This window comes from Moschus berezovskii, chromosome 27, assembly GCF_049115385.1.
Source record: "Moschus berezovskii isolate FMDL1 chromosome 27, NW_MosBer_1.0, whole genome shotgun sequence".
NCBI classification, from domain to species: Eukaryota; Metazoa; Chordata; class Mammalia; order Artiodactyla; family Moschidae; genus Moschus; species Moschus berezovskii.
Window position 1 is genome coordinate 4,518,377 of NC_142486.1, and position 17,138 is coordinate 4,535,514.

The 17,138-nt window shown below is 57.7% G+C and overlaps 1 protein-coding gene across 3 annotated transcripts in view; it reads right to left on the reverse strand.

Moving 5' to 3' along the window:
• The window catches only part of TECPR1 (tectonin beta-propeller repeat containing 1), a 29,100-nt gene extending 12,277 nt beyond the window's left edge, over positions 1–16,823 (reverse strand). For 2 of the 3 annotated variants that reach the window (XM_088832830.1, XM_055410304.2), the window contains exons 1-11: positions 16,721–16,823; positions 11,762–11,997; positions 11,214–11,396; positions 10,840–10,962; positions 9,889–10,014; positions 6,369–6,543; positions 6,154–6,254; positions 4,873–4,974; positions 3,593–3,738; positions 705–1,018; positions 232–377 (exon numbers count right to left, since the gene is read on the reverse strand). In XM_088832830.1, coding sequence (XP_088688956.1) covers positions 232–377; positions 705–1,018; positions 3,593–3,738; positions 4,873–4,974; positions 6,154–6,254; positions 6,369–6,543; positions 9,889–10,014; positions 10,840–10,962; positions 11,214–11,396; positions 11,762–11,986 — 1,641 coding nt within the window. In that variant the 5' untranslated portion in view covers positions 11,987–11,997; positions 16,721–16,823. The remainder of the gene's footprint in view (positions 1–231; positions 378–704; positions 1,019–3,592; positions 3,739–4,872; positions 4,975–6,153; positions 6,255–6,368; positions 6,544–9,888; positions 10,015–10,839; positions 10,963–11,213; positions 11,397–11,761; positions 11,998–16,720) is intronic. The other variant, XM_088832831.1, reaches the window with a different exon arrangement.
• Between the last annotated feature and the right edge of the window lie 315 nt (positions 16,824–17,138).

The following is a 17,138-nucleotide window of genomic DNA, read 5'->3' on the forward strand; positions in this document are numbered from 1 at the left end:
GCACCCCACTAGCCCCTGCACAGGGTGGGGAAACTGAGGCCCCGGGCGGTTCTGTGCCCAACCACGTCACGGAGGAGTCCGCCGCAACGCGGGGACCCACACCAGCCAAGACAGGGCCAGGTCCTCTGTGCCGGGAGCACAGTGGGGCCCGCACACGACTCTCCTCAGGGCGGGCATCCAGCGGGCGCTCAGCAGCTTCCTGCTGGAGGATGTGCCCCGGGCGCCACGCACCTGCTCCACCGCCTGCTCGTAGTGCTGGAACCGCTCCAGCTCCCGCTCGGTCCTCTCCGCAAGCTGCCGGAAGATCTGCTCCCGCCAGGCGGCCGTCTGGGCCGGCGTGATGGACAGTGGGAGTGTCTGCACCGAGGGGCACGGGCCTGCCAGCCCAGATGGCCTCAGGGCTGTGCGGAGGCCAGCGGTGGCCCTTTCTTCCCGGAAGGCTAGGCTAGCATCTCTGTGGAACATCCTGTGAGCCCTCCCTGCCATCGCTCACCCTGGTAGGGAAGCAGGTGTCCCCCCACGTCAGCCCAGGATGGCCGCCCTGCTGGTACTGGGAGGGGAGGGGCGCCAGGCCGATGCCCTTCCTTCCGACCACCCGACTGGTCGCGGAAGGCTCCAGAAAGATGGGCTGAGCACAGTGGGGGCGCCAGGCTTGCTCCAGATCCCCCCGGGCCCCCTCTGCGGTGCTGGGCGTCCGCGCTTACCTGCCTGGGTGGTGAACCACTTGAGCGTGGTGTGGGCCTCCACGGCACAGCCTCCACCGGACACCCAGGCCCACAGCGCATGGCAGTCGGCGCTGTCGGGCTCCTCCAGGCCCAGCGGGAGGAGCGTCAGCGAGGAGAGGTCAGTGGCCTCCAGAAAGTTGGCAGTTGCGTGGCTGGCCCCTTTCTTGGACTCTTTCCCACGCAGCCCAGCCAGGCTGGAGGCAGGGCCGGGGACCTGCCAGGAGGCATCCGTGTCCCCGGGACCACAGGACTCGGCAATGCCCCTCACTTCATTGCCAAAGAAGCAGCCGGCGCTGGAAGGAAGGGGGCAGACCTGTGACTCCCTTGAACACATACTGTGCAACCCCCTGGGCAAATCACAGCCTCTCTGCCACAGATACCAACAGCTGCTCCCCAGGGAGCGGGAAAACCGGGAACTTGGAAAAGTCTTCGGGTCACACCCAGACCAACCAAATCAATGTATCTTGGGGGTAGATCTGGCAGCATTATAGCTTTTTTATTGTAAAAACGTGGTATGTAAAATGTACCATTTAAAATTGTAAAATGCGGTGGCATTAAGTACATTTGCAGTGTTGTGCAACCACAACCAACTTCCAGAACCTTCTCATCACCCTGGATGGAAACTCTGTACCCATTAAGGAGTCACTCTCCACTCTCCTCTTTTCCCCCTAACCTGGCAACTACAAGTTCGCTCTGTCTCCACAGACTCACCTATTCTGGACACTTCATACAAATAGCATGGTCAGGATGTGGCCTTTTGTGACTGACTGCTGTCACTTTGTGTAATGATGGCTAGGGTCATCCGTGCTGTAGCGGGCGTCAGCTCTTCATTCCTTTTTATTGTTAGATAATATTCCTTTGTATGGATACACTGTTTTATCCATCCATTCTTCCACTGACAGACATTTGAGTTGCTTCCACATTTTGGCTATTGTGAGTATAAGGGGTGTGTTAGTCGCTCAGTCGTGTCCGACTCTTTGCAACCCCATGGGCTCTAGCCCACAAGGCTCCTCTGTCCATGGGATTCTCCAGATGAGAATACTGGAGTGGGTTGTCATTTCCTTCTCCAGGGGATCTTCCCAACCCGGGGATCGAACCTGCATTTCTGTATCTCCTGAATTGGCAGGCGAATTCTTTACCACTAGCAACACCTGGGAAGCTCATCAGTGCTGCTATAAATATTCGTGAACAAATTTTTGTTTAAACATCTGTTTTCGGTTCTTTTGGGCATCTTTCTAGGACTGAAACTGCTGGGTCCTATGGTAACTCTGTCTTTAACTTCTTGAGGAGCTGCCACACTGTTTTCCAAAGCAGCCGCATCATTTACACCCCCAGCAGTGCAGGGCAGGAGGTTTCCGGTTTCTCCACATCCTGTCAACAGTTTCTGTCTCTGTTTTTGATTATAGCTGTACTGGTGAGTGTGAAGTGGTATCCAGCGTGTTTCGTTATGTCTTTTCAACGTGGTTTTGTTTGCATTTCCCTCATGCCTCATGACGTTGAGCATCTTTTCCTCTGCTGTGGGCCACTTACGTATCTCCTGTGCAGAAGTATCTATTCAGCCTTTTTCCTCCTTTTTATTTTTTATGTATTCGGCTGCCTTGGGTCTTGGTTGTGGCACATGGGACCTTTGACCTTCACTGTGGCATGCAAACTCTGTTTTTTAAAAAATATGTATTTGGCTGCATTGGCTATTAGTTGCGGCATGCAAAATCTTCATTTTGGGATCTTTCCTTGTGTCTCATGGACTCTCTTGTTGTGGCATATGGGATCCTAGTTCCTCAACTGAGGATCAAACCCACGCCCCGTGCATCGCAGGGTGGACCCTTAACTGTGGGAGTGCTAGGGAAGTCCCTCCTTGGCCCCGTTCGGTTGTTTTCAGCCGTGGTTGAGTTGCAGGAGCCACTTACAGATTCTAGAGAGCAGGCCTTGTCAAATATGTGACTTCCAATATTTTCTCCCATCCTTCCGATTTTTTCATTTTCTTGAAGTGTGCTTAGAGGCACAAAATTTTCTTAATGTTGATGAACTCTGACTTATCTATGTTTCCTTTAGTTTCTTGTGCTTTGGGTGTCGTATTTAAGAAACCGTTGCCAAACCCAAGGTCACAAAGATCTGGCATCAGTGGTTTTGGAAGTTCTCAGCTGATTAATGTGCTGACCGCTTTGAGAACTACCGGCTGAAGAGCCGCAACCCGCAGGTAAATGTGAGCAAACCCTGCCTGGCCGGCCTCCCAGCCCCTCTAGGCTGACAGTGTAGCCGAGTGCTGACCGCCAGGTTGGGGGAGTGGAGGGTGAAGACCAGCGTCTGAGGGGGGCCCGAGCTGCAGCGTTGCCCTGGCCAGCGGGCCAGGCTGGGCCGCGTTCCCCTCTCTAACCCCAGGGAGCCCAGGGCGTGGTCCCCAGAGCTTCGGCCGGGCACACCTGGGACCTTGCGAGGAAAGCAGGACCTCGAACAGGAAGCTCTGAGGGCCAGGTGTGGGGACCCCAGGGGGTTAGGCCTCCGGGAGCTCTGGTCTCAGTCCTGGGTCTCGCCTCCTGCCTAGAGACCCTGCACCTTCCCTCCTGCTCTCCTCGGACACAGGGCCTGAGCATCCCCGGAAAGGAAGCCTTTTCTCGCCCAGACCCTGAGGCTTCGAGGCCAAAGGCCAGCCCCTCTCAGGACGGCCCCAAGCCCCATGTGGAGGGACGCCCTGGCCTCGCCGAGCTGCCTGCTCCCGCCTCCCATGTGGCACTTGCCCTCGGGCCCAGCAGGACCCTGGCCCAGAAGGGGAGGAGGCCCCACGGCCGCAGGTCTCCGTGGATCGGCCCAGCGCTCTCCTGCCTCCTCCGACCCTGCCCGCCCGGCCCGCCAAGCCCACCGCCTGTCACCTGAGGAGGCTGGAGGAGCTGCCGGAGAGCGAGCGGTCGCCCTCCCGGCTGGCGACGATGGCCTTCCACGTCTTCCCGCTGAGCTCGCTCTGGGTGACACCCTGACGGAAGTACAGGGCCCGGTCCACGCAGCCAATGCCCCATACCTGCACGGAGAGGTATGCTAGGCGGGCGGCGCGGAGCTCCCTTCCTTTTGGGGGGTGGGAGGACCACATGGGGCGAGCACCCCCAGTTGAGGACACATCTCAGGGTGTGCCCGGGAAGGGCCTGGGGGCCGTGCGCCAAGTACAGGACTCGGATGCGGGAAGCGGAGCCCAGAGGGGCCGGGGTGGGCGCGGCTCCAAGTCCCAGGGAAGCAGGGACCCCTGCCTGGCTCCACGACCTCAGGCTGACTCAGGGCTTTGGGGCACCAGGGTCCACAGAGGTGCCAATGCCGGTGGGCACTGTGTGGGGACGGACACCCACCCGCGTCCCCATCCTCCGAGTGGCATTTTGTGGGAAGGAAGCTGCTCCCCAAGTGAACCCAGAGGATGCTCTTGGTCTTTCTGAAGCGGCAAAATAGCCTTCTTGATTTCATCCTCATTTTTAGGGGGAAGATGGCTGCGCAAACCTCCTGCCCTCTATCTTTGGGCGCTGAGGAAGGTGGGTGCGTGGGCAGCTGAGGGGCCCAGGCTCTGGGGGTGCCCGAAGGCAGAGCCGTGGCCCCAGGAGGCCTTGCTGTGGGGGTCATGGCATCTCTGTCACTTGGTCATGGCCCACGGCCTCTGTGATCAGGCCTGTGGGCACCAGCTAGCACCCACCTCGCCCCTGCCCGTGTGTGCCCAGCCCACCAGGGCAGGTGAGGAGGGTGAGTGGGCACAGGAATGGCTGCCACCCCCCCAACCCTGGAAACGCTTTTAGAGCAATGGGAGAGGCGTCACCTGCACCCTCGAGTCTTAAAAGTAGCCAAACCTCTCTGTCTATGAGGAGGCGGCTACCCTGTAGGAGCCGCGCTCGGGATGCTGATGAGGCTGCTGCTAGAGTTGGAAAACAATTCGGCGTTTACCTGTGTTCAAATACCTCTCAGCACGCCTCCCAGTCTCCAGGGTGAACGCCCCCACACAGATCTGTGCTCGTGACCACTGCTCTGGGGCTAGAAGCGGCCCCCCAGCTGCCCTCGTGGGCCTGCAGTGTGTGCTGGCCCTAGACCCCTCCCTGAGCGGCCTCACGAGCAGGCCCGGTGGAAAGGGACAGTGGGGAGCAGGCCGCCCCTGCCAACCACGGCTCAGAACCACACACACCTGGTCATTCAGGCCCACGTTCACCATCATCATTTCTCCAAACATCTCGATCCAGCTGGTGCCACAGGGGTTGTGAGAGTTGACACCTCTTCGGAACCAAACCTGGGAAATCAGAAATAAACACACCTCCCTGGAGGGCCACTCAAATAGAAGGGTTTTTTGTTTTAAGTCTCAGGAAGAACAAATGAGTAATTTGGTCCTTTGGTTCAGGCCACAGATGAGCACAGCACCCCGTTCAGAAAGGATGCCCTTGGGCATTCCTGGTGGCTCAGCGGTGAAGAATCCCCCTGCCAGTGCACGGGACACAGATGTGACCCCTGATCCGGGAGGATCCTACCTGCTGCAGAGCAACTAGGCCCAAGTGCCACAACCGCTAAGCCTGTCTCTAGAGCCTGGGAGCTGTGCCTGCTGAGGCCCATGAGCACCAGGGCCCAGGTCTGCGAAGAGGGAAGCCCCTGAAGTGAGAGGCCCATTATCATGGCTGGAGGGCGACCCCTGCTCCCTGCAACTGGAGAAAAGCCCCAACAACAACCGAGACCCAACACAGAAAAAATAAAATGATTCTTTACAAAAAGAAAGAAAAGACGCCCTGGGATTAGAGATCGTGGAAGCGAGAAGAAAAGAGATTGTGAAAGCGACTCAAAATAAGCTTATTTCACTGGACTTGCCTCCGATAAGGTAAAAATGAGCACTTCTAGACAGGAGGGGGAGGCAGTCAGTTAGCTGGGAGTTTGCTTCTGATATTTGGAATGCTATGGCCTGTTGAGGGATAGTCATTCTGTGCTTGGTACAGGGGTGCAAACAAGGTGGGGGTGGGGTCACCAAAGAGCTCGGAGATCATCAGTGACAACAGCGGAAAATTGCACAGGGCTTGGCTGATGCCGGCTGTGTTCTAAAGAGTATACTTTTATTTTTTACTTTTTAACTATTGGCAATGCTGGGTCTGTTGCCGTGTGGGCTTTTCTCTAGTCACGGTGAGCAGGGGCTATTTCTAGTTGCGGCACAAGGGCTTCTCATATGGTGGCTTCTCTCGTTATAGGGCACGGGCTCGAGCTCGAGGGCTCAATAGTTGTGGCCCACGAGCTTAGCTGCTCTGCGTCATGTGGGATCTTTCCGGATCAGGGATCGAACCCATGTCTCCTGAATGGCAGGCAAATTCTCTACCACCAGGCCACTAGGGAAGCCCTGAAGAGTTAAGACTACACTCACAAGGATAAAAACCCACACAACCCTCAACATTAAACTGAGTCCTCAGACCCAGCCCCAGGGACCCTGTCTCACCTTCCGGTCCTTAGTGACGGCCCAGACCACGCAGACTCCCGTGGAGACATGCAGGATCCCATTTTCAGACGTGGGAGGCTCCACTGTGGACCAGGAACTTCCTACCCGACCCCAGGAGGAAGTGCAGGCAGCCCCCATCACTGGGAGGTCAGGGTGGGTGGGGGGTTGAAGCTGGGTGCCCCCAGCCCGCCTCTCCCAGGCGCAGAGCCGCCCACCTTTGGGGTTGTTCCTGTTGATTCCTTCCCGAACCAAGGCCTGGCCCTCCCAGAGCGTCACCCACAGCAGGTCGTGGGGCCCACAGCTGATCTGAACCGCCTCCCCGGGGGTGTCAACCAGGGACCACGACGAGCCTTCGGGGTTGTGGTGGCTGACGTTCTCTCTGTACCACACCTGGGAGGCGAGGGATACCAGCAGGGTCAGGCCAGGGCTCATGCCGGCTCGGCTTCCAGAACTCGGCTGTATCTGCATCAGCCTGTGCACAGCCCAAACGTGGGTCTCCAGAGGACCCGGAGTCTCTAGGGGACCATCCAGACCTCCCTCACCTTGGCCCCGCTGCCGTCCAGAGCCTCGAACCAGATTAGACGTCTCCTGCCTGTGCTAGAATGTATGACACCAACACGTGGATTTTGGCGGTCCCAGGGGACAGACCTCTTTTGTCACCTGCTTGACTTGTGAGAGCTCCAGCCCTGGCCTGGGTGTCCTGCGCCCCCTAGTGGCCAAATGCTCACAGCACACCTGTCTCTAAGAGAAGCAGGGGGCTGGGTGGCTAGATAAGAAAACCCTTAAGCCTCCTTTTTAGGAATGTCTACGCTGGATGGCCGGAGAAGGCAATGGCAAGCCACTCCAGTACTCTTGCCTAGAAAATCCCATGGATGGAGGAGCCTGGTAGGCTGCGGTCCGTGGGGTCGCTGGGGGTCGGACACGACTGAGCGACTTCACTTTCACTTTTTACTTTCACACATTGGAGAAGGAAATGGCAACCCACTCCCGTGTTCTTGCCTGGAGAATCCCAGGGACGGGGGAGCCTGGTGGGCTTCCGTCTATGGGGTCACACAGAGTCGGACACGACTGAAGTGACTTAGCAGCAGCAGCAGGCTGGATGGCATCACCAACTCGATGGATATGAGTTTGAGTGAACTCCGGGAGTTGGTGATGGACAGGGAGGCCTGGCGTGCTGTGGTTTATGGGGTCGCAAAGAGTCGGACACGACTGAGCGACTGAACTGAACTGAAGCTGCAAGATGAAACCAGTCAACCCTAAAGGAAATCAATCCTGAATATTCATTAGCAAGACTGATGCTGAAGCTCCAATGCTTTGGCCACCTAATGCGAAGAGCCAACTCATTGGAAAAGACCCTGATTGAAGGCAGGAGAAAGGGGACGAGGGAGGATGAGATAGTTGGATGGTATCACTGAATCAATAGACGTGAGCTTTAGCAAACTCCAGGAGATGGTGAAGGACAGGGAAGCCTGGTGTGCTGCAGTCCATAGGGTCACAAAGAGTCAGACACAACTGAGTGACTGAACAACAATAAAAAATGTTCTTTGGGCTTCCCTGGTGGCTCAGATGGTATAAGAATCTGCCTGCAATGCAGGAGACCTGGGTTTAATCCCTGGGTCAGGAAGATCCCTGGAGAAGGAACTGGAAACCCACTCCAGTATTCTTGCCTGGATAATTCCACGGACAGAGGAGCCTGGTGGGCTACAGTCCATGGGGTCACAAAAGAGTTGGATACGACTAGAAACTAACACTTCACTTCAAAATGTTCTTTGCAAGGACTGATGCTGAAGCTCCAATACTTTAGCCACATGATAAGAGCCACCTCATTGGGAAAGACCCTGATGTGGGAAAGGTTGAAGGCCAAAGGAGAAAGCGACAGAGGATGAGATGGTTAGATGGCTTCACCGACTCAGTGGAAACAGTTCTGAGCAAACTGGGAGACAGTACTGGAAGGACAGGGAAGCCTGCTGTGCCTCAGTCCAGGGGGCCAAAGAGTCGGACAGGACTTTGCAACTGAGTAACAATAACAAAATGTTCTTTCTGTCCTTAACCAGATGACGGGGAGCATAACCAGATATTTAAGAGGGAACCTCCTGCTTCTACTGCCCAACCTGGGTGGCTCGTTTCATCTGGAGCGGGAGGCATGTCTCTGTGGTCCAGGAGGGCTGGGGTCCAAGGCCTTCCAACCCTGTCACCTCACCTTTTCTTTAAGAATTCTTTATTAGTGAGATTTGTTACGTATTTATTTATGAACTTTAAGTTCTGCGCTCTTTCAGCAGAGTACCACAATATTTTTGAAATATGTAACATGGTCTCACTTATGATAGTGAATAACACACTTCCAATGATTTAGTATGAGCGGTATTTTCCAAGGGAGAAGAGGGATACTGGAGTGGCCAGGTTAGAACGCTCACCATCGCCCACATGCGTTCAATGTAATGGGCCCTATTTGCACATGAAGCTTTGCTGGGTGCTTCTTCAGACAGCTTATCCAGTGACTAAACCAGTGGCTGGATCCACAGTCCCCCCATGCTGCAGAATCCGTCCCGGGCAGCCCCCCTCCTGCTGCCTGTTGGTTTTGACCTAACTGTCTGCCCAGCTTCGCCCAAAGCCCAGGTCCGGGTCCACCTTTAATGGAATGCAGGAGCGACACAGGGGAGCACTGGTTCACACCCGGCACGGCTCTCAAAGCCGTTCTCCCCTCTCTCTGCGTCCAGGTGGCCCCTCAGCGGTGCTCCGTCCGGTCCAGCTCCCCAGCACCCTTCAGTGTGGCTGAGAGAAAACCACTACAGGGTGGCCTTGGCCTGGACCAAGCAGGACCTGGAGATAAGCCTGATAAACACCCGCTGGGGCTGTTCTAAAGCCACCCAGAGAATTTTGATCAGTTTGTGTTTAGAGTACTGAGGAGTCACAAAGTGTGATCACCTGCACCCAGGACCATCTGTGTCGCTGTCACTGCTGCTGTCAGGGGTGGGTTTCATTTCTTCTATCACATTTCCTAGATCACAAGCTCCCCGAGCGAAGACTCTCCTCTCCTTTCTAAGCCTCCCCCCATCCACCCATCTGTCTACCCATCCGAAAGCCTTGCATCCATCCACCCATCACCCACCCATCTACCCATCTATCCACCCACCCATCCATCCAACTCATAATCCACTATCCATTCATCCGTACACCTGTCTACCAACCCATCTGCTCATCCACCCATCCATGCATTCATCCACGTAACCATCCATCCATTTATACACACCCACCTATCCACACCCCCTATCCATCCATGCACTTATTCACCCATCCTACCCACCCACCCTTAATATACTGGAGACTCTGCTGTGTGGGAGGCACCACAGGGCAGTGGGAAGGGAGCCTAGCCTTGCTCTGAGGAGCCAAGCCTGATGCGATCCCAGCCCAGGGTGGGCACCGACCAAGGCTCCAGGTGCTCAGAGGAGGGACAGGCCAGGACCAGGCACGTGGGGGAGCTCAGAGGCTTCTGGGAGGACGAGGACCCAGGGGGTCCCCAGGACAGCAGGGTCGCAGGAGCGGGGACTGTGTGGACCCCAGTGACATGCCACCTGCTCAGGCAGCCCCCACTGCTGGGAAAGTACGTGAGAAGGACCTGGGGAGCGCCCTCCTTCATCCACCCTGGGAGGCCGGCGGGGCAGCTTCTCCCCAACCCTGCTCTGTGGGCGGCCCGGTCCACCACCTCCCACCCGCAGCTCTGGGGAGCGGCCTTACCTTTCCCTGCAGGGTCACGGCCCACACGGAGAGGCGGCCCACGGGCTCATCTGTGACCTCCCACCCGCCCACAGAGAGATCGCTGAAGGGGTCAGGCAGTTGCTGGGGGTCGTCCTCCGAAGGGATCTGCATCGAGGGGGTGGGAGGCAGGAGGCCTCAGTGCCTGTGGACGCCTGGGCCCGGGGTGGCGCTGGTCCGCTCCTGCGAGCCCTCATCTCGGCTGTCCCGCCAGCCCTCAGCACTCTGCATCTGTCCTCTAGCCCAGCCCCACTGACCCCACAGGGTGGGCAGCATTGGGTGGAGGGCCCCCTCTGCCGTGTCCTCTCTCCACCATCCCCAGGCTGGGCTGCTGGCCCCGAGGGCTCACGGTGGCCCCCGCTTCGCTGTGACTCCATCCACCATGGAGAAGGAGCTGACCCCAGAACATGGCCGTGGGGTGGGGGCTCCCGTGACCCTGGCCGTTGCCCTGCTGCCTAGCTGCTCCCACCCCGGGGCCAGGCAGGCTGGGCCGGCGGCCCCACCTCATGGCATGGGCCCTGCAGAGAGGTCGGGTGAGGGTCTGAGGCCTTCTTCTCATTCAAGGCCCCCAAGCACCCCAGTCCAGGCCTCACATCCCTTGGTTGGTTTTTCTGGGTCACTGGAAAAATACAAGGGCCTGAGTGGCTCCCGCATGGGGTGGGGTAGGGGGCGGGGGAGGAAGATGTACCCAGATCGAGTCTCAGTCCAGGACAGGGCAGTCCAGAGACCAGGGCAACACCCTGCTGTGCTGCCCTGGGCCCCAGTCTGGCCTGGCTCCCACAGCAGCCACCTCCCAAAGGAAGGGACACAGGGTCACAGCGTTCAACACCGAAGGGGGTCAGAGGCCATGCCCTGGGCTAGGTGCGGGTCCACGCAGCCCTCCCCACTGTGGGCCTGCATCTGCCTGCCCCCTGGTCCCGTGGGTCCCCAGACCTTGGCCCAGGTGTCCTGAGACTTGTATCTCCTGTACCGGATCCACCGCCGGCGCCGCACGCAGGAATTCCACTTCTTGTCCCTCGTGTAGGTGGCAGGGAAGTCGATAGCATATGTCCAGCCCTGAAACATCAAGATGGGGGTGGGGGGGGCCTCTGGAAGTTTCCCGGGGAAGGACAGGGAAGAGCCAGGGAAGGGGGAGCAGGACAGAAGAGGGACAGGGAGGCAGCGTGTGGCCTGAAGCATCACCCCATGGGCCCCGTCCAGCAAGCAGGGAGCGCGTGGGGCCCAGGCCAAGGTCCGAAGCCACGGGGCACTGGGGACAGCACTGGGGGAATGGGGGAGCCCCGCCGGCAAGACCCAAGTTCACCTACCCCTTTTTCGGTGGGTTCCCCTCCAAAATTTTCATCCACGTACCAGTCCGACTCCCACTCCCAATGCGGCGAGGGCAGCGCCACCCCATCCAGCGGCCGGTGCTGGAGCCCACTCACGTCGCTCCACGGCCAGCGGTCACTCGGCAAGAGTGTCTCACAGAAGCCGCCCACAGGGTTCCAGCGCTGCGGGCCAGAGGCGGAGACTGGCCTTAGGCCCGGGCGGTGAAGGCCTCTCCAGGGTCAGCGGGGCCCTCGCCTCATCTCCAGAACAGGAAGTGAGCAGATGGCCACCAGAACCGCAACCCGAAGGGCAGGGACCTGTCACCCTGGGCGGTGGGGGGCACAGCCGTCCTGAGCTCCTGGAACCCGCCCCAGAGCCTGTGCAGACCCGGCCAGTGGCCTGGGTGAGGACAGGACGGGGTGCAGGCTGCAGTGGCTTGGCTGCTACACGACCCGATCTCAGCAGAGTGAAGGAAACAGGCGGGAAGAGGCCAGGCATCTGGGGTGCGGGGCTGTCTCCTGGTGACCCCGCCACCCCTCGAACCCACCTGATTCTCATAGGCCTCCTCCTGGCAGCGGATGGGGACGTCGCTGGCACCCACGAGCACGTATACCCGGTGGTCACAGGCGATGCCCCAGCAGCAGTCCCTGGCCGCGCTGACCCGCTTGAACTCCAGCTGGGCGTCCCTGCACGGCTCCCAGTGCTGCCCGGCCGTGGACAGCGTGAACACTCTCCCGAACAGGTCCACCGCCCACAGCGCCGAGCTGGGCATGGCCGCGGGGGCTGAGGGGAGACAGAGGCAGGAGGGTGAGGTCGGTGGGCACGGCCACTCCAGGACCCTGGCCCCGGGGATTGCCTGGCGAGGCAGGGAACCCCGGAAGACTCTCTCTTGCTGCAGGGGGCTGAGCACCCTCCCCACCCCCCAGCAAAGCAGGGGCAGAGCCCAGCTGCAGTCCAGGTTCCTTTTCTGTTCTTTGCCTTTTCTCCCTCTCAGGGTGAGATTTTTTTTCCCTCCAAATATACAAAAAAGTCCGGAGAAAAAAATATATACCATCCGAGTACCTACTGCCCCCACCTTGATGAACAGAATAATAACAGTGTTATTATTAGGCCACAGTTTGGACCTTTCTTGTCCGAAGAACAAAGGATAGGTTGCAGATCAAATGAACCCTTGATAGGCCTCCCCAGAGGCCCCACGCTCTGGTGCACAGGGACCCCCTCACGCTGGCGGGGTCCCCACGATCCTCCTTCCTCTGGGTTTGGTAGGGGCGTTTGCATAGGCCCGGCACCCCAGCCAGAGTCCTGTGTGGTCCTGTAGGAGCCCCTCGACAGAGCGGCTGGCAGGGATGGGAGGGGCCGGTCTCCACCCGCCTTAAGCGACCACCTCCCTCCTTCCCCCTCCTCCTGCCATTCTCCACTGCTGTTCCTTCTCTCCTTTGCCCTTCTGCTTCGTGGAGGGTGTGCAGGCCCACGCCTGTGCTCTACCACTGATACCGCGCAGAGCCCTGGGGGGCTTCTGGGCACAAGGCCTTTCTGTGTCCTCCGTTTCCTTGACTACAGAGGATGGCCTGCATTCAGCCTCCATGACCTTCCCTGAGTTCCAAGGGGCAGAGTCAAGCAGTTGGTAATTAGGGAAGGGAGGGTCTCCAAGACCAGGGAGAGACAGTCCAGAGCAGCCTTGGGGCAAGGCCCTGGTTCCCCATCACACACCAGGTACCTTTAAGCTACCTTGCAGACACTGAAATCCCCTCCAGGTGGGAGAAGTTAATGATTAACCATAGCAGCAGCCCACAAGCATGTAGACCCCAGGCCATTGGACCCGAAGGTTGATGATACTGAAGATTGATGATGGTGGTGCTGACCTCAGCACCAACCCATCAGAAGAATGTCCATTGAGCTTACCACACCCTCTTTGGACAGTTACTGTAAAACTTGTCACTGCATTCCCCACGTAGGGACACATGTATCTGAGGGCATTTAGCCTGCTGTGGTCCCCCTTGCCTGGAAAAGCAGTAAAGCTATCCTCTTTAACTTCACCCGAAATTCTGTTGTCTTTGTTCAGTTGCTAAGTTGTGTCTGACTCTGTGTGACCCCTGGACTGCAGCGTGCCGGTATCCTCTGTCCTCCGCTATTTCCCGGAGTTTGCTCAAATTTATGTCCATAGAGTTAGACATGAACCTCTCTAACCATCTTATCCTCTGCCACCCTCTTCTCCTTTCGCCTTCATTCTTTCCCAGCATCAGGGTCTGTCTCCAAGATCCAGCGTGGCACTTGTGTACAGAGAAGCTGAGCTTTCAGCATCACCACTGACTGCCCCCCACCCCCAAACCCTGGGGCTGACAGGGCTGCTGCTCCCGGGGGCGTGACTCCTGGAGCCACAGCAAGGCCACGTGGCCAGACCTATGGCAGCAAAACAGAGCAGCTGGATGAGGGCAGCTGGGGGAGTCACAGTGGGCAGCTCTGCCTGATGGAGCAGCCCCCACACCCAAGACCTCTTGCGGCTGCCGCAAGAGACGGACACAGCTTGTCCGACTTGGAAACCGAAGCGACCAGAAGACGGAGCCAGGGGGCCTCGCAGCTGGAGCCGGGCTGTTCTGCTCGAGACACGCGGGGGCACAGAAAGCGTGGCAACTGGAATGGCAGCACGGATGACGGCGCGCCTCGGAAAACAGGAGCCCCTGCTGTGAGCAGCCAGGCTCGTTTGGAACAAAGTGTGTCTTGCAAACATGGAGAAGAGAGTGTGGGCTGCAAGGAAGCGACTGCAGGATAAGGAACAGGAAGTCGGGAAGCGCAGCAGGCGCCGAGCTTTGGAAGACAGGCAGTGGCGACAGGAAGAATGGAGAAGTGTGATCCTTCCCCCTGGGGCACCGACGTCCAGGTCAGACACGTGGGAAGTCAGGACGCCAGCGTTCTGAAGCCATTCGAAAACTGGCAGCTCCGTCGGAGTGCCTGAGCTGGGACTCCTGGGATAGCTGTGGCCCCTCCAGATGCCTGCTGCTCTTCCCTGGTCAAGCCTGAGGGCCCACTCTCCCCCTAAGCATTTACACTGTGACTCAAGAGTCCCAGAGTCACACTGGAGCCAGACTGTGGGAATTTGGGTCCTGGCCCCACTACCTTCTAGCATGACCAGGAGTCCACTGACTCACCTCTCTGCGCCTCAATCTCCTAATCTGGAAAAGGCAGAAGGGAGGACGGACCTACTTATGCAGTTGTTGTGAGACGGGAAAGAGGTAACAGGCACAGGGTTATACCGGAGTGCTCCGCACCGAGCAGGAGCGCAACAGGTGTTACTGAATCATTTTACTTCTTGGCGTTTACTATCCCAGACGGCCCATCTTCTCTCTCTTAAAAACAAACAAACAAAAACCATCAAAGCCCTTTCTGGTCAGTCTGTGTCCTTGACCTCCTCGTTTCCTCTGCATCTCCCAGTGCCCTGCACAAAGTGAGTGTTTATTCAAAGTCACAGAAAATCACTGCCACCTACATTCACTGACTCCCTGAGCTAAGATGGAAATACGGTTCCAGGGAAGCCAAATGTCACAAATACTTCAGGTTAAGAGTAAGGTCCTAGGTCATGCTTCCCTGGTGGCTCAGCGGTAAAAAATCCGCCTGCCAATGCAGGAGACACAGGTTTGACCCCTGGGTTGGGAAGATCCCCTGGAGAAGGAAATGGCAACCCAGTCCAGTATTCTTGCCTGGGAAATCCCACGCAAAGAGGAGCCTGCTAGGCTCCCAGAGTCAGACATGACTTAGCGACTACACAACTACACAGCTTCTAATAGGTGGGCAGGTATGCAACAAGGCAAGTGTGTTAAGCTGTCAACAGTAGAATCTAGGTGGAAGGTGAGTCTGTGGGTGCTTACTGTATAAGTCTTTCAATCTGATTATGTTTGACAATCCTCTTCGTAAGTTGTTGGGGAAAAGTAACAGTTTTACAAAGGGGAAGGCGGTATGTCAGTTCCCATGGTGATTTTTTTTTAATAAAGTGTTTTATTTATTATTAGGCTGTTTCGGGTCTTAACTGCAGCACATGGGATCTTCAGTTGCAGCATGTGGGATGTGGGAGCATGGAGTCTTAGCCTTTGGGCCACCAGGGGAGTCCCCCATGGTGACATTTGAATGTAAACCCAGTCTTCAAAGACATTTCTTGGCTCACTGTACAAGTAACCGGTGAAGTCAGGCTCAGTCTGCATCTTGAGCTCAATGAATGATGTTGAACTTAGATACACTTTCCTTCAGAGAAATGACTAAGTGGTCATTTCCAAACAGACATAATTGAGCCTTCTGGGCAGCTAACAGAAGAGTCACCTGGTGGTGATGTTTGTAAACTCCCTCTGGAGTGGAAAACCCTGGTGCCCATCACTTCCCAGCTAAAGATGACAGGAGGTAGCCATCCTTGGTTAGTCCCACCTCCTTGGCCAGCATGTGGTCTCAATTTCTCATAAGCCAGTTTCTGGCTGTGAGGCGATGGGGTAACACGTCTAGGAACATCGGGTCACTGGGTCAGAGGACTCTTGAATGGGAGGTTGAAGCATTGAGTTCCATGATTCTGGGATTTCTTTGTTTTGTAGAAGTGAAGAGGTAGGGGCAACATCTCCCAAGAAAGTGACCTCCGATTCACCAAGAAATTCTGCACGATGAATTCCAGTTGGTGCCCCTGTCATTCTACTCAGAAGACCTGCTGGCCACCCTCAGAAGCATCTGCCTTTTTGCGCGGTTAATTAACAGATTTCTTCAGAGAAGTGGAGGTACCCAAGGGACGGTGGGGGCGGAGAGAGCAGGCTGGGTGTGGTAGAGGGAGGGACAGAGTCCCAAAGGAGAGCCTGAGGCATTTACTTCCCAGTTGCCTGAGGACTGCTTCCTGCAAGGTTTTCTGCTGTGTGTGTTTTTTTTTTTTTTCTTTTTATCACACCCTGTCACACCCATTCCCTGTACAGAGAAAACCCCTTGCTACTAAAGCGGCTCACTGCCTGCCTGACAGTTGTGAGGGCTGCTGGGAGGCGATGTTAGGGTCAAAGAGGTGGGAGAAAACAGAAGGACATGCAAGACAGTTTAGCCTTTCCTGAGGAGCTGGGTCCATCCTTTCCCACATTTGGCAGCCCAGAAAATAACCTCCGGGCTCTCTGATCTGGGCGGTCAGCCTGGTTTCACTCTTGTTCCCAGCAGTGGGGCGACAGGTGGGCCCCTTGCCCGGCCAGCAGGAGCATCTCAGCGCCGGCCCTGACCATCTGCCTGAGCTAATCCCAGGACAAGCAGCTTTGCTGTCATAACTGCCCACAGGAGGGGAGACGGGCTCGATCCTCTCCACCCCCCAGTCACTTCCCAAGTCACTCCAGGGCAGATGCTGGTTGGGGTGTCACGTTGTGCGGGGCCGGGGGCGGGGCGCCCGCGGGTGTGCAGCAAAGAGCACCAGCACAGCCCCTTCCCCACTCCGCGCTCAGCCGCCCCAACCTCTGCAGGAGGGACCGAGGCGCCCGTCCCACCTCCCGGCCACCGCTGCACTCACCTGCGGGAGAGGGGCACCGCGCAGGCGGGGTCGCGGCGATTGCTCCTCGGCGGCTGGAGAGCGGCCCGGCCCTCCCCCGAGGCCGAGGAGCCCGTGGGCAGGAAGCGGCAGCCAGACCCGCGCTCATTGGTCAGCTTTGCAGTGACGCAAAAGACCGCAGGCGCGCTATTGGCTGCGGCCTCTGCGGCCTCAGCCGGCCTCAGGGTCTCGGCGGGGTCGCGCGCCCGCCCACTTCCGGGGTCCAACTGAGGCGCTGCGAAGCCGCGGTAGTTGCGCGCGCTTCCCGCGCTTCCGGGGCCGAGGCGGCCCCGCACACTGTCCACAGCCCCCGGGGCCTGACGGTCGCCTCCTGAGGCCGCCCGCCGCCCCTCGGGTCTACCCATTGGAGCAGGCGGTGTGTTCTCAGGGCCGCAGGCGA